The sequence below is a fragment of the Chenopodium album genome, chromosome 2 (assembly GCF_948465745.1).
Source record: "Chenopodium album chromosome 2, dcCheAlbu1.1, whole genome shotgun sequence".
NCBI lineage: Eukaryota > Viridiplantae > Streptophyta > Magnoliopsida > Caryophyllales > Amaranthaceae > Chenopodium > Chenopodium album.
Genome location: NC_137835.1, coordinates 21,756,484 through 21,782,555, shown reverse-complemented (window position 1 = coordinate 21,782,555; position 26,072 = coordinate 21,756,484). Strand labels below are relative to the sequence as shown.

Below are 26,072 nucleotides of genomic sequence, written 5' to 3'. Positions count from 1 at the left end.
GTCCATTAAAGATCGGTGCCCAAACCTAAGAAAAGTGCGATTTTGAGTTTTCAATACAATCTGGGTTAAAATCTATAATTTTTTTAGTTTTGACCGAAAACCCGATTCAATTGAGAGGGTAGCTTATGTATGGGTGGATGATATTCTTATTGTGCACCAAATACAAGCAATGAATTACATCTGATCAATCAAAGTTGTCCTAACAATAGCTCTATTAAATTGTACAAATAAGCCGCTAATCCAAATAAACTGTTGGCGACTCTACTAACCTAAACATCCAACTTAAGACTAGAACACTGGATCACCTAAAAAGGAGGTGAAACTATCTTCCAACTTCCAACCATACATAACAAAAATGCTTGAACCTTTCAACATTTTCTATTTCCAAAATTGATATCAATGATTATAAATAATATACAAGCCACAGAGTAGCTTCTGATTTTTGGTGGAAACCCAAGTACTTAGATCAACACATACATGTGATGCAGAACCAAGTTCCAGCATATTCAATTATGTGGACGGCAGCACAGTGAGATAAAAGGATTGGCCTGGAAAGATCCCAGAAGACTGCTTAGAGTCTGCATCACAAACATCACCTTCTGATTGCAACAATTCCCAGTGCAATTGGTAATTAGATATATCAAAAGTGCCCGGTGCAAATACACAAATTTGAATTGGTACTTCGGTTGTGGACAATGGTGCCACTTTGACTCTGGTAGAGCTTGATCCACACCACATAAATGGGGATGCATTCTCTCCAGACATTTGCTGGTCATGTCGAGTGTTTCCAAGGGTATCTGAGGTGATCTTACCTTCAGAAGCCAAGGAAACTTCATGCCATCCAGCTCGGTTTTCAGAAGAGACTGCACTAAAATTATTTGACTGGCTGGTGCTAGAGCCAGATTCGTTTGGATCAATGCGCACAGACACTGCAGCGTCAAGAGAGTTGTGGATTCTAATCCTTAAATTTATTTCACATAAAGAGGTACCAAAATTATGGTGAATCATTCTGGGCCCATCCATCATCCAACCAAGAGGGCCATTACTTGCAACACTACAAAGAAGGAAGCAGTTAGCACCAGAAAAAGGAGGAAGTGGTTTCAATAGGCAAAAGATGGAAAACTAAATACTATACAGAACGGATAATTAATCTTGACACAGATCTAACCTGGAAAGACAAATGTGATGAGAAAAAAGCCGAGAATGATCTGCAGACTCAGTGCTCATATTATGAGGATGAGAGATTAAGATGAAATCCACTGTTTCAGCATATCTCCGCTGATGAGCCAAAAGTAAACTAAGTCAAATCATATACAACAACAAAATTCCAAGATCCTTAGTTCTTATCTAAATCTATAAATCTTAACCCAATTTCTATTTTGTAGATCAATACATTAACAACAAATCACATTCACGAGTTAATGATACGGCAATGTTACAGCACAATATACTAAAGTGATAGTCAAGCAATATCTACGAAATTTTCTTCTAGATTGACCCAAATTTACTTATTTAAAGATAACCAATTTAACTTGACAATGCAGTGATTCTTAACAAGTTTGGTAACTTCTTCCGATGAAACATACTTGTCAGTAACAAAATTGCATTTAGGAGGGCAAGGGCCCTCAGGGCAACAACAGCTAGATGTATGCATCCTTATTTTTAAGGCAAAGACACTATCTCCTAGATGTTATACAGAGCTAGTGAAGCTAAAATTTAGTCAAATTTATTTTCAACATGTGACAGATCACATGTGGTGACATCTATCAGTGTACAAAAGTCAATTATAATGGTAAATTTTACAAGGCAAAAGCCATACAAACCTGTAGCCAAGAACTGAAAATGCATAAAAATACAGCCATATTAGGTTTGATGGGTTGGAGTTGTAGAAAAGAATATGCAAAAGATGGTGAATTTGGGTGCAAATTACTTACATAGAATCATAGATTACTGGAGTGGCCTGTAGCATGGGTTATCTATCAATGGTGTTAGGCAAGAAATGGTGAAATAACAATCACTCTGTACAATGGTTCATGCAAGTGTAGCGCTGAAGGCAGACACAAACAATTAAAAAGGAACATACCTGTTGACCTATATATTTCCCTTGGTTTCTATATTTCCTTGCACGTTTTTTTTTTTTTTTTTTTTTTTTTTTTGTTTGTTTTTTAAATGTATACACCGCTCTATTCAGATATAGTTCACTTTTCCTCTGTTGTAAATCCCAAATTAATTGTTAAGTTCTCTGTGGTAAGTTGGTAACAATTAAAGCATTTAATAAACTTATACAAAACTAAAGATACATAGCTATAAAAGAAAATTTCCATAATTTATTTCATTTTCCAAGTACTTATGAAAAAAGTCAATTTTCCAAAGTTTTACTCACTTAATGTAGCTCTAATAACTAAGATTCCAATTTAAACAAATCTTTGATATTGTCAGATTGAACAAAACAAATGCTAAAAAAGATAATCTTAGATGCCACAGGACATTAAGGTAGGAGGTGATTCAGTGATTCTTTCTCATGTTTGCAAAGACTGCACCATCTGATGGGACTAAAGCTCCTCTTAAGACTCTTAAGCAAAAAATTTCCCCACTACTGCAGCTCTAGTAATAATAAGCTACAATCAAAATGTCCTTTGAGGGGCTACAACAAAATTTAAAAGAGACTAAATCTAACAAGACTTTCAAGGCATTACTCCTAGAAAAGAATACAAGGGAGAAAACTACATAAACTAAAAACGTTCAGAAGGCTTGAGGTTTTTATCCCATGATGTTTGTTCTTGTGCAGAAAAAATCATCATTAAGTTTCTCTGAAAGAAAAGATGATGCTATTTTATATCTAGATACGCTAAGTACACCAATAATATAGCCAAGTTTCTTTTTTCCTATGGCTTTTAAAAAGACTCCAGATGCTTGTTCGGCTGTTCCTAACTACCCTCAAGGCCTTGAGAAATAGTTATCAGAGATAACCAAGTTAGTTTTCTCTTAGATAGTTCACACAATTGAGAAGGTAACTAAGTATGAGTCAAAAAATTTGTGTTAAGGAAACCAGTAAATATTGGCTCACATTGATCGTCATTGATGCAGCCTTTTCGCAGATAGATACGTGGATCATACAAGTTTAATTTGTTAAGGAGCCAAAGGAGAGAAAATTAACCTGCTCAAGTTTTTCTTCATGAAATCTTTCATGCTTATGGAAATCAACAAAAGGTGAGGCAGATACATCAAACAAATCTTCATTGTGAGCCTTAGCACCTAATCTTACATGGCTTCCTCTGCTTTCAAAATGAGAAGTTTCATCTTCTTTGACGGTTGCTTTCCTGCCATTCTAAAACCAAGGAAAAGAAACAGTTTAAGGAAATCGAATGATCAGGTATTTTCTTCTCTCCTTCAACTTTTCTTCCACTAATAATTACATTTTCTGATGTGAAGAGTCCATGGGTGGATAAGGGGAGTTAATAATTTTTATTTTTTGGGGTCGGGTGGGGAGTGGTGTATGTTTTCTTTTTGAAACAAGAGGCACAATGAGATCTCATAGCATGTACCAGAAACTGTTTAACTGACCTGCAGCTTGAAAAAGCAAGATAATGCTTGGCCTGCCATTATAGGAGAAGGGATGTTCATAGGTTGGAGCATTGTGATGTCCCAATGGTCTCCTAAACATGATAACTGATGAATTTCAAAACTCTGTGAACTAGCTTTGTTTACAAGATCCATGTGTACAAGAAATTCCCGCAATCTTGATGGGCAACGGCTGACATGGAAAGACACATCCAGCGATGGCAAAACCTATTGTACAAAGATTTTTTAGTTGGCCAATTTGTTACCAGGCACAGGTGTTCATGTGTTAACCAAACAAATATGACACTTTATTAACAGTCTTACTTAAAAGAAAAGACAGCTGAGCCTAAACTTCCCAAATTTTGGTAAAATGGAAAAGTATCATTAGTTTCTTACAAGTAGCAAGAGTATACTAGTTAGAGAAGATCTGCATAACACAGCATGAGAGAAGGAAGTGGTTTACCTCACAAATATGACACATACGAAGGGTACGATATCTCATGACGCTTGATACATCTCCCACCTCATAATAAATTGTTAAATACAAAGAAATCATTCCTGGTAAAGCAGCTCTAAACCATATAGGCCACAAGACTGGTTCTTCTCCTAGAATCACAAAATCCTGGAAAACAACCAACACGTAATAAATATAATGCACAGCAACTACTAATCAAGCATTACCTTATAGAGAACTGCTTTTACAGACCTCAGGAAATTGGAAAAGGGAAGTCGTTTCATCACTCTGAACAGCATGACCAAGTTTTTCATTATTATCCATCCGAAGACTAGCAGGAAACTCCAAATTCAAAGCTTCTCGACTTCCAAAAGCCAGGAATCTAGGATGACTGATCCTCACCTTCAGATTCTGCAAGGCATCCGCCTCAAATAAAGCTCACACATATAGGCAAAATGTTTATACTACAAACATACAAAATTCAGCTTATCCCTTTTTCATATTGATGTTCAATTGGAGAAACAAATCAGTAATAATAAAGGTCAATCATGAAGAATGATACTGGGCTAGCTAAATGTTAGAATTGCTTCCTGTCAGAAAACAATTCCTAAAATATGAAACACCTTGAAACAGTGAAAAAAAAGTGCAATGGAAATTTTCTAGCTTAGTGGCATTAAGCCATATACTGTAAAATTTACAACTCTTTGCAACGAAAGTATATAGACTTTCCTCATTGTATTTAACCACCGTTGCAAATTCTTTAGTAGCAAAACCGAATTAAGATCAATTAGCCCAAATTGTAGATCCGATTAATCTACAATGAAAGGTAACTTATTAAATCTAATCGAGTAATAATAGTTTATGAACAGTTCATCAGACAGGAGAGGGCATATAGTGTCAATAATTTCACAATGATTAGGAAGAACGTTGGGTGTACACCTATTGAATATAAGATGAGAAGAATTTATTAAGGTGGTCAGGGGCGGCGCTGGCATAGTGCACGTTGGGTGACCGCACAGGGCCCCACAATTAGTGGGGCCCCAACATTATATATAATCTTATTTCGAGTATATTGACTGATATAACTATATAAGTTTCCTTGGTTCATTGGTAAGGTGCTAGTACATAGAAAGGAAGGTTAGGGGATCAAATACTGATTCTAAAAAAATTTTTTTTTTGAAAAAAAGAGCCATTTAATTTGTCAGTTGTACCCTATTCACCTATTGTCCCCTAGTTGTAGTGTCGTACAGCGGTAAAACGGTAACTTTTTTTGTTTTTACCTTATTTAAGAAAACTTATATATCTTCATTATTTTATTTATTTACCTTGTTACTCTTTCTCTTTCTAATCTATTTGCTTCTATCTTCTCTCTATTTCTTGAATCTACTTTCTCTCTCATTCAAGATTTCCATTTTTTTAGTTTTAAACATAATGAGTCTAAAGTCTCAAATTCATCACAACAATTAATTTCTTGAATCTACTTTCTCTCTCATTCAAGGTTTTTTTTTTTTTTTTTTTTTTTTTTTGGTCATACCTTATTGTAACATATGACAATTTTGCAATCTTTAATTTCTTGTATTATCTTGAAGTATTTGCTACATAATGTGACAATTTATTACAAAGTAATATTTGAGTAATAATATTCTTTAACCGAATTTCGTTTTAAGGGCTCAATTTTAAGATATTTGCCCCGCCCTTGAAGGTGGTTTGGCCATGTAAGATGGAGCTTGCATGATGCATTGGCTAGGAGGCTTGAAGAGTAGCAAAGTGATGTATTTTGAAGGTTAGAGAATAACCTAAGAAAACTTGGAGGGTGATTGAGAGTGATATGAGTACACTAGGGAAGATAGTTGAATGGAGCAAAAATATTGCATAAAAGGTTTATTGGAGAATTAAATATTATGAAAAAGTGAACGTGGCTTAAAAGTTTATTCAAAAGCAAGAGACGTGAGTGGAAACATATAATAGTTAAACAAAGTACGAGTTGGGAACAACAGATAAGGAGAGATATACAAGCCCTATTTGGAAAATAGGAATGAGAGGTCAGCTATAAGCTAGTTATTTGTATGAGCTGGTTTGACTCGCTGCCTATACTAGCCATGTGCATAAAATTGTACAGTGTGCTTGAGTGTGTGAAGGTTAAGAAGGAATCATAACCATTCATTTGTAATCAACAACCACGATGGAATATATGCAACACACTTTTGTGCATATTTTCATAACCAAATGGGCATATTTATTAAACTAACTATGCAACTTTTTGAGCATGTGCAATTTATTTGAACATTGAACAAAATGTGCATATTTCTACATCAGGACATTGAATATACGCACATTAAGTATTATTTAATACAAAAAAGTTGCAAAGTTAACCATTAAACCCTTCTCAATTAAAGAATCATCTCATATATTATGGTTGGGATCCAATGAGAACATTCTTAAAATGAGAAGGATTAATGTGCAAAAAAAATATTCATTGAATGTGTATATTTTCAACTGAATGTGCAAATTTTGATTTTCAAGATGGTGATTTTTTCAAATTTCTGGAAGGATGAAAATTACTCACATTCAATTAAAAAAGTTATGCACATTCAATTCAAAAAAATGCAAATAAAATTATTTTCATCGTTCTCATTTTAAGGATCTTCTCATTTAATTTTTTTTATATAAGATATTTTATTTTAATTTCCCTCAATTTGCATATCTTCTTAGCCTTTTTGATAAAACGTCCCTCCTTTGGGTTTCTGCTTTATACCACCCTCGTATACTTGCTCCGTATGTTTTCTATCAATTTCTTCCACTTTTTCGCTCTCACTTTTCTCTACTTTATTTCTTTAACTCGTCTCTTCGTTTTCCTTCCACACTTCATGGACAGTTATTCAATGATGCACGGATACACCAATCTTCAGCCGTCTCCCATACTGGGGACGTATCGGGGACGGATACGGTACGGGTACGGCCCGGATACGTCCCCATGGAGTACCCTTGAAAAGTGGCACACGGAGATATTTTGGGGACGGGTTTTCTTCTTTTCTAACGCCCCCAGCCCATTTAAAAATAAAAATCCCAAATTTACTTATCTGATTTCAATTTCTCAAGAACCCTAAAAATTGGAGAAGCCAACTACAGAGTGCGACCCACGATTCCATGGAGGCGACTCCGGCAACCACCTACGATGGACACCAATAGCCGTAAACCGGCGACCAGAGACCAGCAGCGAACCTTGCCAATTCCTCTTTTCTTCAATTAAATTGATCGAGGTTTAGATTTTTGTATGTTTTTTTTTTCTTTCTTTTTTTATATGATTATCAGATACGAGTACAAAGTACTCTTTTTTGAAAGAAAGTACTTCGTATTAGTATTAGTAAGTTTTTTTTTTTTTTAATTTACCGTAGCTGTAGCCTGTAGCTTGTAGTTAGTAGGTGGTTTTTTGTTTTCTTTCCCTCTATTTCTTTTAATTTGTAGTGTATGGAATAAATTTTTTAAAAAAATATTTTATGAATTTATAGTTTGGTGATTTTTTTTGCCGTACCCATTTTTTGGAATTTTGATTTTGCCGTATCCCGTCCCCGTACCCGTACCCGTTTTTGTACCCGTATCCGTTTCCGTGCAACCTAGCAGTTACTTATACCCAAATTCATTTTGAGACCAATGCTTTGTTGATTTTGCTGTTGTTGTAGTACAGGACCCCACACATGAAATTCATGGTTTGAAATCTCAGATGCAGTCACGATCGCATGAACAGTGACTATACCACTTTTGCAGGCAATGCGGGTGGTATGTGGCTGTTGTAACTAAAATTTTGGCTGCAGTAATCCCAAAATCCATTAAAATGCAGCCGTGATATGGTGATGCGGCTAAGATATGATACCAAGATGAAGATAGTAGATTACACCAGAAAATTTGGACTTACATACATATGAAGTCGATAAATTAACTTAGCAATCTGCATTCCATGAAAACAACTGATCCCTGGGCTCTATTCTCATAATTGTTCCCCAAATGCATTCTAGGACACACTGAATCAAGTGCTTCTTAATAGTAATCTAACCTCTCCCATTACTACAATATTTTATCCAACAGTAATTCAGAACAAACAGTCTGTAATACACTGCATTGTGGATTTTAACCACAAAAAAGATAGGAGCAGATACAGCGAGTCAGTTTACAGCCAGCCATCACACTGTAAAAATTTGGATAGGTTTTATCTATGGTCATTGGGCCTCCTAAAAGGATCTACTGAATTCATCAAGCTGCTCCACAGATTCAAAATGGTATTAAAGGAATTCCTTGTCGGCTCTCTATGAAATATGCTAAGTTGAGGGCTTCTAAACACATCATAAAGCTAAACTCATGCTGAGGATACCAACCCGCAACGAATATGAAAGGTATAGTAATACTGTGAATAACCCAATATTGAATTAATTAATAGCATAGCAGTTAAAAGTACAATTTGACTTTCACAACTTTCAGTCAACAAAACTCTCTTTTACATCACAAAAATTCTAATCATCCAGGAACTCAGATCCCATCTCTACATTATCTACCATATAAAATTGCAATCACCGCAAAAAATGAGATTAATAGAAGAACATCATAAAATGTAAAATAAGAATCCATATTGCATGATTTTCAAAGGAAATATGCAAGAAGTATATATACCAATTAAATCCACCAGTATATCTAGTAAATACATACCTTTACGGGCACCTTGGAGTGGTTTTTCAGCTCCAAAACAAGACGATGCACCTCACCAAGATATGATTTTTTAGGCAGGGATCGGATGGAACCTTCAAGCTTTGGTAAAGACTAAAAACGAAAAAAAAAATTAAGCATAGTGAAAAAGATCAATAAGCACACAAATGTAAAGAAAGATAAGACAGTCGCAATAGGAAGCACCTTAATAACCAAGAATGTAAGTTCATTTCCATTAGATTGTTTAGGTTTCCTCTTATGTGCATTTTGCCTCTTTACTTGATCAGACTCAAAAATTTGAAATCCGACAACTGAGCCTGATAATTTCCACCTCACTCCAACCACTTTCAGTATCCCTTCTACTTTGGGGGTAACAGTTAAATGTACCTGAAAGCATGCATGCAAATGAAGTGAAACATTTTGAATGTAGGGATTTCAAATTGATTTATTTGTTGAAAATACAGTATAATTCAGCACCATCAATTCAAACAACCGAGTAATCCAAGTTCAAAATCACATCCATCCCAAAATCAGGCCTTGCCAAGTAGTTGATGCTTGCTACACTTTAACCAACAGAGAATAACAAGACTTCCTTATTAGAGCTCATCAGAACAGTATTTAATTATTTATAGAGTAGAGCTTACAAGTAGTGTTTCACCCCCATTGAGAGAAAATTCAACTTCAGACAATGTAAATGTATCTTTGTCTGCATTTCCACCACTGCATCCGTAAAGCAAAAATTCAGAAATAAGTCAATGCTAGACATCTTTATAGGAATATCATTAATCAATATTATGTAACAAGTCTCAGAAAGAATACCCTCCAGCAATTAACTCCCTCAGCTGTTCATCATTTTGTAAATTTGTGGAAGACCCAATATCATCTGTGGCAATACAAAAAGATGTGATAAACAATAAAGGGTAGATGTGCGCAAGATCAGAAGTATAACACTGACCTCTTTCCATTTCGTCACTTGTAATGAAGTACTTGCACATCAAAGAAACATTTGAGATTAGAATTGGGATTTGAAGTGGGTTTGAAAACCCTATATCAATCTTTATTGCTTCTGCAGGATACAAAAGAGAATATAAGAGAACAAGAATTCACCTCTAGCACAAGCAAAAAAACTGACCTAGAAGCCTCCTGTTTTTGTTCTATTAATTTAGCACCAACAAGGACAACAACAACAACAACAACAAAATTAACCTGCACTTCCCTAATGTAGGATGGAAGCATAGCTATATCATTGCCACAACTTCCCATATAAGCCCAAAGCTATAAAGCACATGATCCCATTGCCAGGAGAAAAACTCGGCGTATTACAGCAGAGTTAAGTTTTGAAATTCTTCCCAACTATACTTGCAAGCCTAGCTAGAGCACTTCTAGAATACTAGTCTATCCATTTTATTTTCAGTCCTCCAGCAACCAACTCCTTTAGATTTTCCGTTGACTACCTATCTTTCACTTATGACATCAATTTCTTTAAGAAATTTTAATAAAATAGCCCTGAACTTCAACAATGTACTTGGGATGATTTCATCCTTGTACCCCAGAACTTCACATCATACCCATTTACAACAATAAATTACTCCCTCTGTCCCCAAAAGTTCGACCCTTATGGCCAAAATTTAGTCCTAGAAATGATCATCCCACTTGCATTAAAATACTCCAATTTGCAACAATATTTGTGCAAAATTAGCTTTCCCATGTAGATTTTTGCATTTCCATGTACTTTTACTACTTTCTCTCTCTACTTTTTTGCAAACCCCATGTAAACTTACCTTTCCAATGTACTTTTACTACTTATTTAACTTTCTTAATACGCGTGAAAATTGTCCATAACGGTCGATCTTTTGGGGTCGGAGGGAGTATGTGGTAAGCTCTTAACCTTACCAAAAATAATCACGATTTACCATAAGAAGTTCAACATATACCACTTAACATTGTGAACTATATTAGACTTAGAGGTACATAACAATAAATGAAAGGAAAATTTGTGAACTTATTATGACATACATCTTGTAAATAAATAAATGTTTTTTATTTATTTAACTACCTAATATGAAACTTTTCTTTTGGTGGTAGTGGTACTAACAATGGACATAACAAATAAGAAATAATATAAAAAACCTACCCACCAACCTCTCATATAATCCTCCGGTATAATCTACCACATTTAATTTTTACCCCCTTAATAAGTTGATGAATGCCAGGCATGCCCTAAATGAAAAATCACAATAACACTGCACCTCTTAGCCAAGGTTTAAAAATGATGCAAGGATAACTCCCAAAATCAAACCTTATCCTCAATACCAGCAGCTTTACACCTTGCCAAGGGAAGGTATAATTTATAAACATTACTGTATAGTCTATACCAGTTCAACCAGATGTCCAAAGCATAATTCAGAACCATTTTCTTACTCCTATAATAAGTAAATATTCCCCTTCAACCCCAAACACCTCCAATGGGATATATACTTTGTCAAACAACTTTCAAGCTCTTCCCTCTCAAAATTAGCATACTTTACATGAAAAAGCTCATTATTAGACCATTTCATTAAACACTTTGTCAAACAATATTCAAATTTTTCTCTCTCGAAATTAGCATACTTAACATGAAAATGTTCATCATTAGACAATTTCACTATACACTTTGTCATACAATTTTCAAGTTCTTCTCTCTCAAATGTAGCATACTTTAAATGAAAACGCTCAACATTAGACAATATTACTGATACATTGTCAAACAATTATCAAAGTTTTCTCTCCCAAAGGTAGAACAGACAGTTCACATGAAAAGGTCATCATTAGACCATTTCACTTACTTCCCTACCACCCCACCCCCCTCCCAAACAAATCTAAGGCCAAAAGAAATTAAGGAATTATTCACATAGATGCAGAAATTCCAAAGATTAGGAATAAAGGAATTCTAGTCTCCCATTTTTCTTAAACAAGACCCGCAAACTAAGGGAAGAGCAATATCCAGCCTTTTGATCTGCAGCCTACCATTTAGTCACTTACTTTATTTATCCAGGTACAATAGTTCAAACACCTTTTTTCACAATTTTTGAAATATAACAATTGATTTTCAACATCACAGAGTAATGAGGTAGAAAAGCAGCTGACTATAGAAATAACTGATTGATAAATATTTGCAATTAAGATAGTGTTTGGATGTGGTAATTAAGCAGAACTAAAATATAATTCAACAAAGACTATCATCCAACTTTTCTGGTTAGGTCAGTTAAGAAATGCAACATAAAATTGCAAAAAGTAGTTCTAATATGCTGTCCCCAATCCTCAACATATCACTATTTGATATAAAAGATGGAAACAATTACACCAGCTATTCTACTACCCTGAAAATCTGAAATCCTCATACCTCCAGCAATGCAGATGCTTGATTGCTTACATTTCTTCGGCACAAGCTTCGTGTGTAATTCCAACCAGTTAGATTTGGCATTCGATAATGATGGAATCATGTCTTCCTCCAATGACTTCCATATGCTTTCTCTTACACCAACCTAGATTATAACAACACAGGTTTGTCAAACCCTTGGTTCTATCTTTTCTTCTCTCTTTTTTTTTTTACATTTTTATTTTGAGAGACAAAGGTACACAATTAGGTTAGGATTGTCTTCTCCCAAGACAAACAGCCAAACAGCCAAAAAAAAAACTATTTAAATCAGAGACATTTAGGAAACAAATAGCATATGGAACATAGGTTTCATTGCAGAAGCAATATAACTCACAGCAGCAGGTGAAGCATATGTTCGATGATCTTCAAAGACGACTCTAAGTGAAGGGAGCTTGACAACAGGCAAACGAAGTCTGCAAACTTCAAATGTTTTCCCTGTTTTCTGTAGAGTATCAAATACAATGTCAAAGGAGCCATACAATATTTAACCTGCGACCCTGACTTTAAAGTTTTAAGTGCCTCAACCACTTCAAGAAGAAAGCCAGTTTGTTAATGTGGAACCAGAAGGAAATTTGTGCTCAAAAAATTCCGGACTAGGAGACAGTTCCAATAATATTTTAAAATCCAGGTCTTTGTAAGGTAGACTATCAGGAGAAGACAAAACTGAAGGCTGCTGAACTACTGAAACAGTACATGAAGCACAATGAGGACAAACTTTAACAAATCATCATTACTTTAGTGACCTACCTGAACAAGTTCAAGAAAATCCCCAAGAAATAACTCCTGTGCTGCCTTGGATTGATGGGTACAGGCCAGAATTTCTAGCATATGCTCAATTGCCACATCAAACATTCCAAGTAAAGCAAACCACCTGATGACCCAGATAAAATGTGAAGACTATCAGTTTTTAACAAGTCAATTTTAAGGTGCACCAATTCATGTATATCATTCATCTTACTTGCCAAGTTGGAAATGTATGTGATCTTTGATTAGACCCCAGGAAGTCCCACTGAATACAGAAAGAGCGGTTTTGTATGTACGAATAGCGTGCTTCATCTGATGCGCATGATTAACATTAAATTTACAAAACAACAACAAAAAAGAAAATATAAATACAAGGGGGGGGGGGGGGGGGGGGGGGGGAAGAAGAATTACACAGTAATAAGAAACCTTGAAGGCCCTTGTTGTTCAGTAAATGTACCTGATCACATTTTTTATAAGAATCACCCGAAAGAATGAGGTGAAATCCATACTTTCGCAACATTTGTGGCACTGAAAATAAGTAACAGTAAGATGCTTGCTCAAGCATTACTGCTGACTGCAATGGTTCCTGAAGAAGTTGGTGAATGTAAGACTTTGAAGCCATGTTCACAAGACAAGTTGGTGAAAAAGGAGCATTACCTCACCAGAAACACGGAAGTAAACACTGGCTGCCTCTTTATACTGATCCCTTGCTTTCAACATTTCAGCCCACCATAGCCCACAACGAACAGCATTTTGCTGGCCTCGCAGCCCAAGTTTCTGCAGCATTTTAGAAACATTGTCACACAATGAAACCAAACAATTGGTTACAGCACCATCATCCATGGACAAAATCATCTTCATAAACCCAGTAACAGACTTTTACATTTAAGTAAGATTTTCTTAATCTAAATTCAACTATAATAAGCTAAAAACAGCTGCAAGAGAGAAGAAAGATGCATACTAAGTATGTAGTGAAGGCACTATCCAAGCAGCTCTCTGCTTCCTTGCTTGCTTGATCCATCATAAAGTACGTCAATGCCATCATTTCCTGCAACCAATAGATTGAATATAAACCACAAGAAGAAACTTAAAAGCAAAAAAACAATGCTAGTTTGATTGCCTATCATGAATATAGTTATATTGCATGTTTAAACACTTTCAGACAATTGTAACAGCCTCTCTATTCTGTGCTAGACTTGATTTTGACCAGTTCCTAGAAAAAATCCATTACAAAATCAGAGTAGTAAACATTCAGAACATAATTAAAATAGGAGACTGTGCATCCATGCATAAAATTAGCTAAGGCCTGGAAAACTCAGAGAGTTGCACCAAACGGAAACTAGGTAAACACCTCTATCCCACAAAAAATACACCCTAAGAAGAATGCATCTATAGAAGAGAATATATAATCCACTGAAGCCAGAAGACCCAAACAGTAGACTGGCAAACCGAACCAGTTTTGTCCAGTTACAGGTAAAGCTAACATATATGAAGCTATTCAAGCCCCAATAGCAAGATACATATTAGAATGTTGTTGGAATTGTTGCTGCTTTATGTTTAATGTTTAAGAAAATTGGACAACGTATCAGACATTTATAGCCACAGCTGTCCAGAGTGTACAGAATTCTTCTTTAGTAATATTTCACAAAGAAGGGACTGGGGAGAAGAGAAAAAAAAAATGATGGATACACAAATGAGGATTCACAAAATCACATTGCTTGTTTGGTTAACACGAGGATCAGATTCCCATGAGAAGTTATTTCCCTAATTAATTAGAAATTTCCTTAATTTGTTTGGATGGCAACATGGGAATTTAAAATTCCCATGAATTTTGATTGACCAAGGGGGGCCTTGGTAACTTACTTTCCCTGTTTTGTGGGAAATTAGATTTCCCCAATTTGTTTTTTTGTGTCAATCAAAAAACAATCCAACTTATCAATTCCCATGAATTTCCACTTCCCTCATTTTATGTTGTCAACCAAACAACTCAACAGTAACATTAAACAAGTTTTGCAGCAAAATGGACAAGGATCATACTTGACATAAAGGCTACAATTTGGGACTAATGTCAGAGCCTCCTTAATATACACATCAAGCAGCTCAAATGACTGATAAGAAAATTATTATAAAGACCCCTATAAATGACAGCAATATATGAAAATGAAAGATACCTGAACACCAGCATAACGTTTCCAGGATTTGTCAAGCTTATAGTCCATGGAAATAAGTCGGTAATTTGATAAAGCAAGATCATAGTCTCTTAGCATGAAGGCATAATCACCCAACACTCTAATTTGTGATTCAGTGGAGCTGAAAGTATACCTTTAATAAAGGAGAAAAGAACAGCATGATTAAAATTTAATATAAATAAATATATGCAAGCAAGCAAAGAATACAGATTAGCATACGCTGGGCCATCAGGGGTATCTTGTGTATCTTCCTTCCCTTTTCTCCACCACAAATTTTTTATTTGGTTCTTGAAACCTTTCCTTGTAGCAGAAACCTAAATACACACAAAGATGCAAATTCCCATACCCAAAGAGGCAATTAATAGGGCTAAAATTTACGAAAATATCGGGACTATTTAATTGAAAAGATGCCAAAAATGGAAAAAAGAAAAGAGAAAAAATTATTAGGAGAGAGATAGAGAGAGAAAGAAAAGAAAAAGACAAGAGAGAAAGATAGACACAAAGCACAACAAAAGAAACCTGCTGATTAAGGGCCCGTATCTTTTGCTCCATGTGTGGAATTACGTGTTTGGTTGTTAGATCTTGCATGAGGACCTTAATCTGCTCAGTTCAACAAAAATATATTAAAAGGAGGCTGATAGATCTAAATCTAAGGATGTAAAAAATGACAGAGAATCACCTGATCAATATTATCAGTGTCGAGAAAATGTTCCTTGATTTGTTTCTGCAACCAGAATGCAAAAAAGAAAAAATGAAGAACCAAAAAGCAGAAAAAATTAAAAAATAAATAAACACCACTTTGTACCTATGACTTAATCTAAACCATGCATGGATATAGAAACCAAGGACGAAGTACAAATGCATATATACCAATACAAGGTGAGACACACTCTGTTCCAGTCCAAAATGAGTATTTTTATCACTAAGAAAGTCTCAAGTGAAAGATTAGATGTAGATATAAAGAATAGAGTATTAATATATACAAAGAAAGTGAAAGATCATTTAAGACATTTCACATCTTGGTATAACATTAGATCACTTTGCTAAACTTACACAAGAAGAGCAAGGGTTCGCCTCACTATAACACTAGGTCACTTAGCTAAACTTACACAAGAAGACCAAGGGTTTGCCTGACTATCTACTGATCCACCCTGTGAAGAATTGATGCACAACAATTGGCAATCATTTGATCCATATGTGTTTTTCATCTCTGACAAGATCTTTGATGCCCTAAAACAGAAAATGGTGGCACACAATTAGTATTCAATGTCACACTTCAAGAGTTCAAGATAAACATAACAATACAAGTGCATCTTAGGAAAGAGAAATTCATGATCAGCAACCTAAAAGTGTTACTGTAAGTAATGCCACAGTTACAAATATACCTCTCAGAAATCCAGATAGAGAAGTACTTAATTAATAATGATGTAAGACGCAATTTGGAAGAAATGATACAGGAAATTGACTAATAGAGCTCCCTAATCATGGTACATATTAGTATACGGAAGAAATAAATTAAAAGAGCGGTGTTTGCTATGGAGACAAGGTATAGCCGTATAGGGACCAAATGGGTTCACAATGGCTTTTTTCCAGGATTGTTGGGATGTGATTGAGGAAGAGTTTCTTACTTCTTCCTTTACTATTTAGAATTTTGTGATTAAGAAATTATTGGAAAAAGAATAAATTCCATCTTTATTGTCCAATATTCTAATTCTTTAAAAAGACCAATCAATCAAGGTGATGGATTACCATCCCATCAGTCTCCTTATTAGTGCCTATAAGATTGTGACAAGGTGTTAACACAAACTGGTTGGGAGAAATTTTGTCTAAAACATCACTCAGTCTCAATGTACTACTTCTGAGGAAGAAAGACAGATCTTGGATACTGCTTTAGTGGCTCATAAAGCAATAGATGAGGCACATTGAAAGTCAGACAAGGGGATCGTCTTTAAGCTGGACTTTGAGAGGGCTCATGAAAAGATGAGTTGGAACTTTTGTGTATTTAAGAGTAAGGGATTTGGCGATGGGTGGAGGCTTTGAATTTGCGGATGTTTGTCTAATGCTTAATTTTCTAGTTGTGGTGTGCCCCAAAAGAGTGTTTTTTCATCAGCTCAAGGATTACAGCAAGGCACTTTCTCTTTCCTTTTCTTTTCAGTTGTATAGTTGATGTCCAAGAATGTTAGAAAGAAGTATGGTTGACACTAATTTATTTTTGGCTACTGACTTAGAAAGTTTCAAGAACATCCTTAGCTATTTACCATGTAGCAGATATATGAGGTGGTTACAGGATTACAGGTTAAAAATAGTTTAGCAGAAATTAATATTGCTCAGTGTGAAAGCCGGGTTTGTTTATGTCACCGAATTTCTGCTTGCTTTGCTAGCATTGAGTCTTGTCCACACGTCTCTTTACACATCGGAGTAGCAAGTTAGATTGGTGGAGTTTGTTTAGCTTCCATGATGAATTGTGGGCTTCCCTTAAGAGATTACATATAGGTCACATTGTTGCTTGCAATAATAGATATATTTTTCAAAAGATTCACATAAATGCATTATAACCTCATTCACATTTTTCAGTCTAAACACATTCTTTTTACATAATATTACCAAACCTATCATCATATAAGTGGGTTATATATATGGTAAATGAATGATTGCTGAGATAAATAAGTTTCATTAACTACATACATATATTTTGGCCAGTTTTGACAAAATAATAGACGTATAAGGAAAAAAAGAAGCTCTAACACAGCGAGTCGCCGTTACATAACGGACAACTCAATGAAAAGCTGTGGTTTTAATGGAAAGGTTTCGCCAAACAGCAACTCCAAAATCCATTACAAAACAGAAGTTATGTGCTTGACTTGGCCGTGTTTTAATTCCATGATTTACCAGGATTAGATGGATTTTTGTTTTATTTGAGATGACTTTGCATGGAATTGGTAAGCAACTGTTAACTTAACCATGGATTTAACCTATGACAACAAGAAACAAATTAGCAAACTCAGCATGTCAACCTGACTAAGAGGCACATCTTCAACCATATATTTAAATAAATTAACAAAACTGCTCACATCAGAGAAACATGCCTTAAGGAAATACTACTCACTTTTCCAGAGGACCATCTTGATTATCATGCAAAACAATATAGTGTTTTAGAATTTTAGGATCCATTGCACCATCATTCAGAAGAGAGGGCAACTTGGTATTGTTGAAAAGGTCAACAAATTTATTTATTGGTTCTTCATCCTTCGATGAAACAACCAAAAGGCCTGCACAAGATTTAAACAGGAGTTAAAGCGTCACAAAATGCTTTCCATTTCTTTTCTCACAATTCTTCAGTCTGTAAAAAGTAAGATAATATGATACTAAATACTAATTAGCAAGTGCTAAAGAGGATGCACAAACTGACAAGTGCCCATCTGGGACCTGCACAAGTGAAATTTAACTAGATACTCACAAGCAACAGGATGGTCAAATGCTTCATGATCAGAAAATGATGAGGCTTGTATTAGCTCTTGGTTGAATATCTGGAACCAAGATGGCAATGCCTTTGACTCCGGAACTGCAAATATTGCAGAAAGATATTAGTTTTTAAGACCCAGATTCCAATTGCCTTCATTAAACAACTGTAAATTTAATGCCAAAGATTATGGATCATCAAAAATTCAAAATCATAGAAAGACGAGCAACGGGACCATAAGGTACAGAATAGGATATACAACAAGCAGAAAAGAATATTCTCTTGCTCAACCCTAGCCCCCATGCATGGCACACATAAATATTGAAGGTCAACTCAAACATTCATACATAGTATGTAATAATGCCATTGACTGCGCAACAGGAAATACAAGCAGAAGAATTATTCTCCATCCAGATTTCCCAATCAAGAGCACACACACACACAGCATGTTACAGAAATATAAAGAACATGCTGCTTGCCTTCACAATTAGGATCAGCAGAATACACAGGTGACAGCCTTATCTTTATAAATCAGATAAATAATTAATAGATACCAGAAGTACACTCACGTGGGAGGATATTTTCATTCCTATGTAGCTCTGAAGATTCGTGATAATTATCCTTTTCCCCAGCATCAGTAACAACTTTCTTCAACCACGCTTTTGCTGTCTAGATGAACAACAGCAAATTAAGCATTCATGCCCATGAAACCAAATAAGTTACCCCCTCTTTTGAAAATTTAAATTTAAGCAACGAAACCTTTTTCCAATTTCTTTGCATTCATGCTCTCCAATGAAAAGAGGAAATTAATAGGCATTTAGACAATTTATATTGAAAGTGCAACGAAAACACAAGACATAAATCCTCCTAAAGATCCTAATCATTTCTTCTTTTTGCAGAAAATGTTTCATAGTTATTAAAAAGAACGAATAATGGTTCCGACAGCAATTGCAAAACAATGTATAAGATAAAGTTGTCCCACAACCTAAAAGTTAACTTTTCTCCATCTTTGAAATTTCCATTCAGTAAACCCATAGACTAAAATGAAAATATACCTCAACTTCTGGTTTTCGAATATCAGAAGCATAGAATAATCGCAATCTGAACTTCCGAATCCTGTAAGGCTGGTCACTTGCTGTTCGTACAGGCACTGCAGCACAGTAAAACACAACATAGTAAAAAAAAAATATAAGTAAAAAGTTTTGTTAGGACCCCACTCTGGCTCACATATAATTTAAAAAAAAAAAAAAAAAAACCACTATATTCTATCCCATTCCCTTTTTCAATGAAATAATAGCCACTTTCTCTAATCACGTTCACTTTTCAATTAAAAACCTTTTAATTATATCATGGTTTGTTTTTACATATTAGTAATAACATGGTTTAAATTAGTATCATAAAAGTCAAAGGCAATGAAAAACAAAGGAGGTACTTTTTATCTCTATAGTGGTAATTGTCATGTTTGCTAAGGGCGAGCACAAATAGGAAAGATGTAAGTCAAGAAACAAGATTTAAATGGAACACAAACAATATACTCGAAAAACCCCTCACTAACAAGTAGAGGAAAAAATTTTAGATACCTAATTTCCGGTGCAATTAGTGCCATCAACAAAATCACTCTACCCACAACGTCATATAAACCCCTTTTTCTCATAAATGTTAACAAGCTTCCTAAGAATGTCAGAAGTCTCTAACTGAATCGTCACTATTGTAGAGGAGTTAATGACCCACAACCCCTTGTTTTGAGACTTAGAATTCTATTCTTTCCCGAATTACAAGATATTCTATCTCTTATAATCTAAAATCATACAAGAATAGGGAAAATCAAAAATATCATGCAAGTGTCCTAACTTCTAAAAAAAAAAAAAAAAAAAAAAAGGGCAACTGTCACAAGTTAAAAAAATACTCCCTCCGTCCCTTATTGATAGTCCCTTATGGCCAATTTTAAATCCCAAAATGATAGTCTTATTTGCTTTATTCAAGTACCATTAAGATGTTGTTTGGTTTACATACAAAATCAAGGGAATTGAAAGTTCCTAGGAATTGCAAAATGAGTAAGTTGTTTGGTTGAATAAAATTTGGTGAAATGGGGGAAGTAGAACTTCCTAAGAATTTCCAATTCCCACAAAATGTAGAAATTTACTAACCTAGCCCCCCTAGGTAAGTTGAAATTCTCATGGGAATTTACTTCCCTCACTACCAACCAAACAACTTTAAGAACTTCCCATGAATTTGATTATGGAATTTATTTCCCATATATTAGAAGTTCATGGGAATTTTCCATACCTATGTTATCCAAACGACCCCTAATATTAATTATTTACCAAAATTTGCTCCAATTTGCAACAATATTTGTGCAAATTCAACTTTCCCATGTAAATTTTACTTTTCCATGTACTTTTATTACTTTCTCTCTCTATTTCTTTGCATATCCAATGTAAATTAACCTTTCCGATGTACTTTACTACTTCTTATTTATGTTTATTAATTCCCGTGAAAATTGTCCATAAGGGACGGAGGGAGTATAAAAGATATAGATAAATAAATAAATAAAACATAGGAAGCATATAATAGCACTGGATTCATCTTAAATACAAAAGAAAAAGACCCAGAAAAAAAAAAAAAAAAAAAAAAAAAAAAAAAAAAAGGATAGTTGCATCCAAGGGGCAAAACAGAGAAGTAAGAACAGACGCACGTGAAAGTTAAAAAATGGACATATTGACCAATAGTCTACCTCCCTCAACTCTATGTCTCTTTCCCACAATAACATGCAGATTAATGCTGGCAGCTACCAATGACATAAGTGCAAGCAAGGGAATCACCTCACTACAATGACTAGAAGCCCTACACTTTCAGCCAACCTAGTAGGTCTTTGAGACTTTTTTGGGAAAAAGGAAGAAAAGGCCAATCTGATTAATCTTGATGATTCATAGCTACGTCCGATTTCCCCCCAGGCCCCCATCCTCTCTTCTGTGTCCATACCTGGGTCTGGTGGGGTTGATACATCACATTTTTAACTTATCATAATATCCTTCATTTTTCCACAGGACCATCACATTAAAACACTTGAAGCCATGACGTTAGGCCACAATAATTCTAATATAATTTACACGTAGCCATATAATTATAATCATTCACTTTATTATGTGTCAATTACAATACTCTGAATTGAATTGAATTGAATTTTATTTGATGATTGGAGAGGTTCTCCATCACTCATATCACCCATAAGACCCAATTGAGTACAAAACCATTCACAACCTTAAACATCCTTATTAACACTTAACTCATACCACATGTGATTGACTAACAAGAGTAACACCTAACTGTGGATCAGACTATTGGAAGTAAAACGACAAAAGTACCTAGATTCACCCGTGATGAGGTATCAACTGATTATTTCTGCTGAAAAGTCTTAAGAATTTTCAGGTTTGTGACCACTGCAGATCACTGCTCTAACCCACATATGGTGAGTGCATTGCAGCAATTCATCAGGAAACATTGGATAGGCAAGCTAACCACAAGTTTTAAAATATAACAAACAGCTGAAACGAGTAATAGACAAGACCCACGTTTCCTTCAATTGCATACAGATTACAAACAGTGTATGGTTATCCAAAACCATTGCCAACCCAATCTACCACAATTCATCTAAACCCACTATCTATAAGGCTCCTCTCAAGATGTCGCCCAAAGCAAGAGACTTTTTACGCACTCGGAAAAACTAAAAACATCACAATCGTGAAATCAAAATACTCCATCTCAGTTAGATATTAAAACTGAAATGGAGTATTCATCAAAAACTTCCAGCATTCACTTCATTCATAATAATCTACTATCTCAGTTACAGTTAAGATTGTTCAAAAATATTAAACACCCAACAAATAATTTAGTTGCACAAGATCAATTAAAAGTTAAAACATCAAAATCGTGCAATCAAAATACTCGAACCAAACCCACTCATCAATTCGCAATGGCAATTCAAATCACAAACAGCAAAATCCAAACCAGTCCCAGAAAATCACTCAGCTAAAACAACATCCCACTAACCAAATCAAAAGAAATCAACGATTCAATGAAAAATTCAAGAGAAAAAAGATGTACCGTCGACGTTGTCGAAAGAAGAGAAAGGGGAGAGCAGATCAACAAAGCTAAGACCATTCTTGTGACAAGAATCTTCAACAAGAGGAGTAGAAAGCACCATAACAACGGGAGTTATATGGTCCATTAACATCTTACCAAGCGTTGTGTTAGCAGGATCCGCCATTTTTGTCTCTCTCCTAAGAATTAGAATCACAATTCACAAATGTAATTGATTGATGATGGTATGAATTGATTTTGTGAAGGTGCAAAGTGCAAACCCAATGTCCGTGAAATGAAGCAGTGGGCACGGCCGTGAGTCGCATCGACCAGATCAGATCGTGCTTAAGAGTTAAGAACACCCTCTTCTTCGCTTCGTCAGCACACGCAAACAAGCCTCTTTTTTTTTTTTTTTTTTTTTTTTTTTTTTTTTTTTTTTTTTTTTTTTGGAATACTACCTTTTGATAAGGAAAATTTGTGAGAAACAACTTTTTAAGGGTGTGTTTGGCATCATTGCTGTTTTTGGTTTTTTTGTTTTTTACCCCCAAAATAAAACAAATCAGTGTTTGGTAAAATTGCTTTAAAAAACAACTTTACAACTATTTTATAAAAAATAAAACAGTAAACCTAAAACACCTAAAAGGAGTTTTTGAGGTTTTGTTTTATTTTTTACAAATAATAAACCCTATTAAGCGTATTATCATTGTAAGTATCTCCTCCAAATTCAATATTTCATTTTTCTTCCTCAAGCCCTAATCATTCTCAAGATTCAAGAAGCAATTATAGGTATGGAGCGTTCTCCATTCTCGTTTTTTTTTTTTTAACTGTAAGTAATCACCATGTTTCTTCCTACTGTTCTTTCTTAATTTATAAATTTATTGATGTTTTTGTTGTTAAATTTGGTTGTATTCAATTTCGTTGATCAAATTGATGATCTTTGTTCTTTATTTTTCTGAATTTTAATTGTTCTTTGTCTAATTTGTATATGATTTAATTTGGGTTTTATATTTAGAGATTTTTTTCCTGAAATAATATGATTGTTGATTAATTGTTAGTGTAATTGAATAATTATATCATGTTGTAAATTGAATTTATTGAATTTATGGGTAGAATATCATGTGATTCATGTCAATTCTATAAGTTAATTACAGTATCTACTATCTAATATCATGTGATTTATGTCATTTGTGCCTTACAAAGTTACAACAGTTGCCTATGTCCCTATGAATGCATTGTGCTGGGTATTTCTGAAGCTTCAAGGGTGTTGGCTGTATGACCTCGGCATTTCTTTATCTAATATAGGATAGACCTGAAGATGAAGGGGGTTGATTATATTGTTAGGCAGTTAGGCTATGCTCTTTGTGGTTGTATCTGACATCAATTTGTTGCTTGATTGCAAAGGAGAGGTTTATAGGAAATGATATAGTCTGACACTGATTAGCTTTAGGTAGTGTTTTGTTATGCTTTATTATTCACTATTCTCTTGCATTTTTATTCTTTATTATTCAGTATTCTCTTGCATTTTTTCCTTTTACTTGAGCTGTCTTCTTTAACATCGAGTCAATGAAAAGTATTGATATAACTTCCTCAGTCAAAAATAAAAAAAAAAAAAAAAAAAAAAAAAAAAGAACTGGTTGTGTGACTTGGGATAGCTCGTCGATTTTAATCTTCTAAGTGTTTTTGTTGCTAATAAGTCTAGGCCATAGACATGTCGTTTAAAGTAATATGATTTATACATATTGGAGAAAAACTAGTATTAATTTTGTAGTACACTTTATGTAAGCTATATGCCAAGTTAGCTTAAATAATAGGATCAATTACTTTGATAAAGTTTGTATGTTTGATATACTGGTAATGGGAGACAAATGGTTCTGCTTTCTAAGGACCTACAATGGAATTAGGTAACTCTTAATAATTTTTTATCTCTAATTCTCTTTCACACATTTGTGACATCAGCAATAATGAAATTTTTAATCTTTGTCCTTAATAAGTTCATTATTAGTCTACTAATAATGGCGTAATGGAGTGTATTGGATGTGTTGTGCTCTTTTTTTTTTCTCTTCTTGCTTTATCTTGTTGCTAGTATGATATTGGTGAAGTTTACATATGCTATTGTTTTTCTAGTTGCTGCACATTGGTTGTTTAGTTGAATTAGATGATTATTATGTCTAATAGTGAATTACTTTATAGATGTCAAATTTGAAAAATGATGAGTACGAAGATGAAATTGTTGAGATTGAATCTACTGGAGTAGTTGGAGTATGGAATGAAAATATTGAATCTTACCTTATAAGCTTGATAGAGGAGGAGGTAAAAAAAAAAGGAAATAGACCAACAACCACTCTAACCAAGCAAGCTTGGAGGCTTATCAAGCAAAAACTAAAGGAGAAGACAAAAAAGGATTATAGTCAAGAACAACTTAAGAACAAATATAATCAACTAAGACAAAGATGGAAGGAATTTAGTAAACTAGTACAAGAAACTGGAATGGGATACAATGCTATGACTTATCAACTTTCTGCTGAGGATGCTGTATGGAAAAAGTTGTATGAGGTAATTGTCAATAAGTTTATTTTGATATTCTTTTATGGATCAAGTAGGGACATTTTTAAACTAATACGATTTTATTTTTGTGATATTTGATGTGAATGTATGGTTGTTACAGAAACATAAGTCTGCCAAAACTTTTAGAAAGAAGGGATGTAAGCATTATGATAAATTATGCACAATTTATGGGGATACAACCGCTACTGGTGCTAGTTCACATCCTTCTACTAAAAGCCCTTCTGAGAGTGAGGATGAAGATGACACAGATGGAGAAGGGGGTGACTCAAGAAAACAATGTGAAGAGGGTCCTAAAAACAAAAAAATCAAGCCTAATGTCAATCGTAAGAAACTTAGGGAAAGTGTTAATGTAGCAATGGCGGATGCCTTTGTAACACCCCAATAATTCTCTCTTAAAAACCTGTGAGAAACCTGTATATAACCTGAACAATTTCAAGAGAATTACTGGTGTGCTACCGCCACGTGTTCAAACGTTAAGGCTATCTCAGAAATTAGCAGCGGAAAACCAAAACAGTTTTAAATAAACCTCAAAACAAAGGAATTAAATCAAAATAAGTATTACAAGTTGGAACCGTTAAGGCCCTTATTCAAAACCCAAGAAAAGTAGTAAGTGATTAAATTCAGAGTTCCAATAATTTCAACCTCAAAGAAATTAGTGTCAACTAAAAACGAATTAAAATAAATTCAAACTTGGCAAAATAAATAATATGGAAACAACCAACTCTCTACTCAAGATCTCACAACCCTGATGAATGCTGCATGTGTAAGAACCTATGGTTATTCTGCTCCCCAATATTACAAGTGTAAAAATTGGATCGTCACAGGGTCATTGAAGGGCGAAGGCCATGACCAAAGAAAGACACACACAAAAGCACGCAGTCAGCAAAGCTGAGTACATACAAGTTG

At 34.6% G+C, this 26,072-nt stretch overlaps 2 protein-coding genes across 2 annotated transcripts; one reads left to right on the top strand and one right to left on the bottom strand.

Annotated features, from left to right (window-relative positions):
* Positions 1-356: 356 nt before the first annotated feature.
* Positions 357-22,983, bottom strand: LOC145597276 (uncharacterized). Its single transcript, XM_081653414.1, has 28 exons — positions 22,626-22,983; positions 19,577-19,671; positions 19,091-19,190; positions 18,519-18,623; positions 18,168-18,330; positions 16,171-16,291; positions 15,741-15,785; positions 15,581-15,661; positions 15,281-15,375; positions 15,044-15,194; positions 13,834-13,920; positions 13,530-13,649; positions 13,330-13,458; positions 13,087-13,184; positions 12,876-12,999; positions 12,463-12,570; positions 12,093-12,234; positions 9,666-9,776; positions 9,530-9,593; positions 9,355-9,430; positions 8,915-9,097; positions 8,714-8,824; positions 4,268-4,426; positions 4,025-4,183; positions 3,565-3,789; positions 3,158-3,328; positions 1,169-1,278; positions 357-1,054 (listed from the first exon to the last, which is right to left on the bottom strand). Exons 1-28 carry the CDS (start codon positions 22,786-22,788, stop codon positions 511-513), a joined length of 3,840 nt encoding a protein of 1,279 aa, XP_081509540.1. The 5' UTR covers positions 22,789-22,983; the 3' UTR covers positions 357-510.
* A 1,808-nt stretch (positions 22,984-24,791) lies between these two features.
* Positions 24,792-25,551, top strand: LOC145570453 (L10-interacting MYB domain-containing protein-like). Its single transcript, XM_081629548.1, has 2 exons — positions 24,792-25,154; positions 25,267-25,551. The coding sequence occupies exons 1-2, from the start codon at positions 24,792-24,794 to the stop codon at positions 25,549-25,551; spliced, it is 648 nt and encodes a 215-aa protein (XP_081485674.1).
* Positions 25,552-26,072: the final 521 nt, after the last annotated feature.

Excerpts from the sequence above, each read along its gene's own strand:
- LOC145597276 (XM_081653414.1), bottom strand. The coding sequence starts at position 22,788 with ATGGCGGATCCTGCTAACACAACGCTTGGTAAGATGTTAATGGACCAT. Across the intron at positions 15,195-15,280 it reads GATACCCCTGATGGCCCAGC|GTATACTTTCAGCTCCACTG; the intron begins GTATGCTAATCT and ends CCTTTATTAAAG. Across the intron at positions 13,459-13,529 it reads ACTTCCGTGTTTCTGGTGAG|GAACCATTGCAGTCAGCAGT; the intron begins GTAATGCTCCTT and ends CAACTTCTTCAG.
- LOC145570453 (XM_081629548.1), top strand. The coding sequence starts at position 24,792 with ATGTCAAATTTGAAAAATGATGAGTACGAAGATGAAATTGTTGAGATT. Across the intron at positions 25,155-25,266 it reads TATGGAAAAAGTTGTATGAG|AAACATAAGTCTGCCAAAAC; the intron begins GTAATTGTCAAT and ends TGGTTGTTACAG.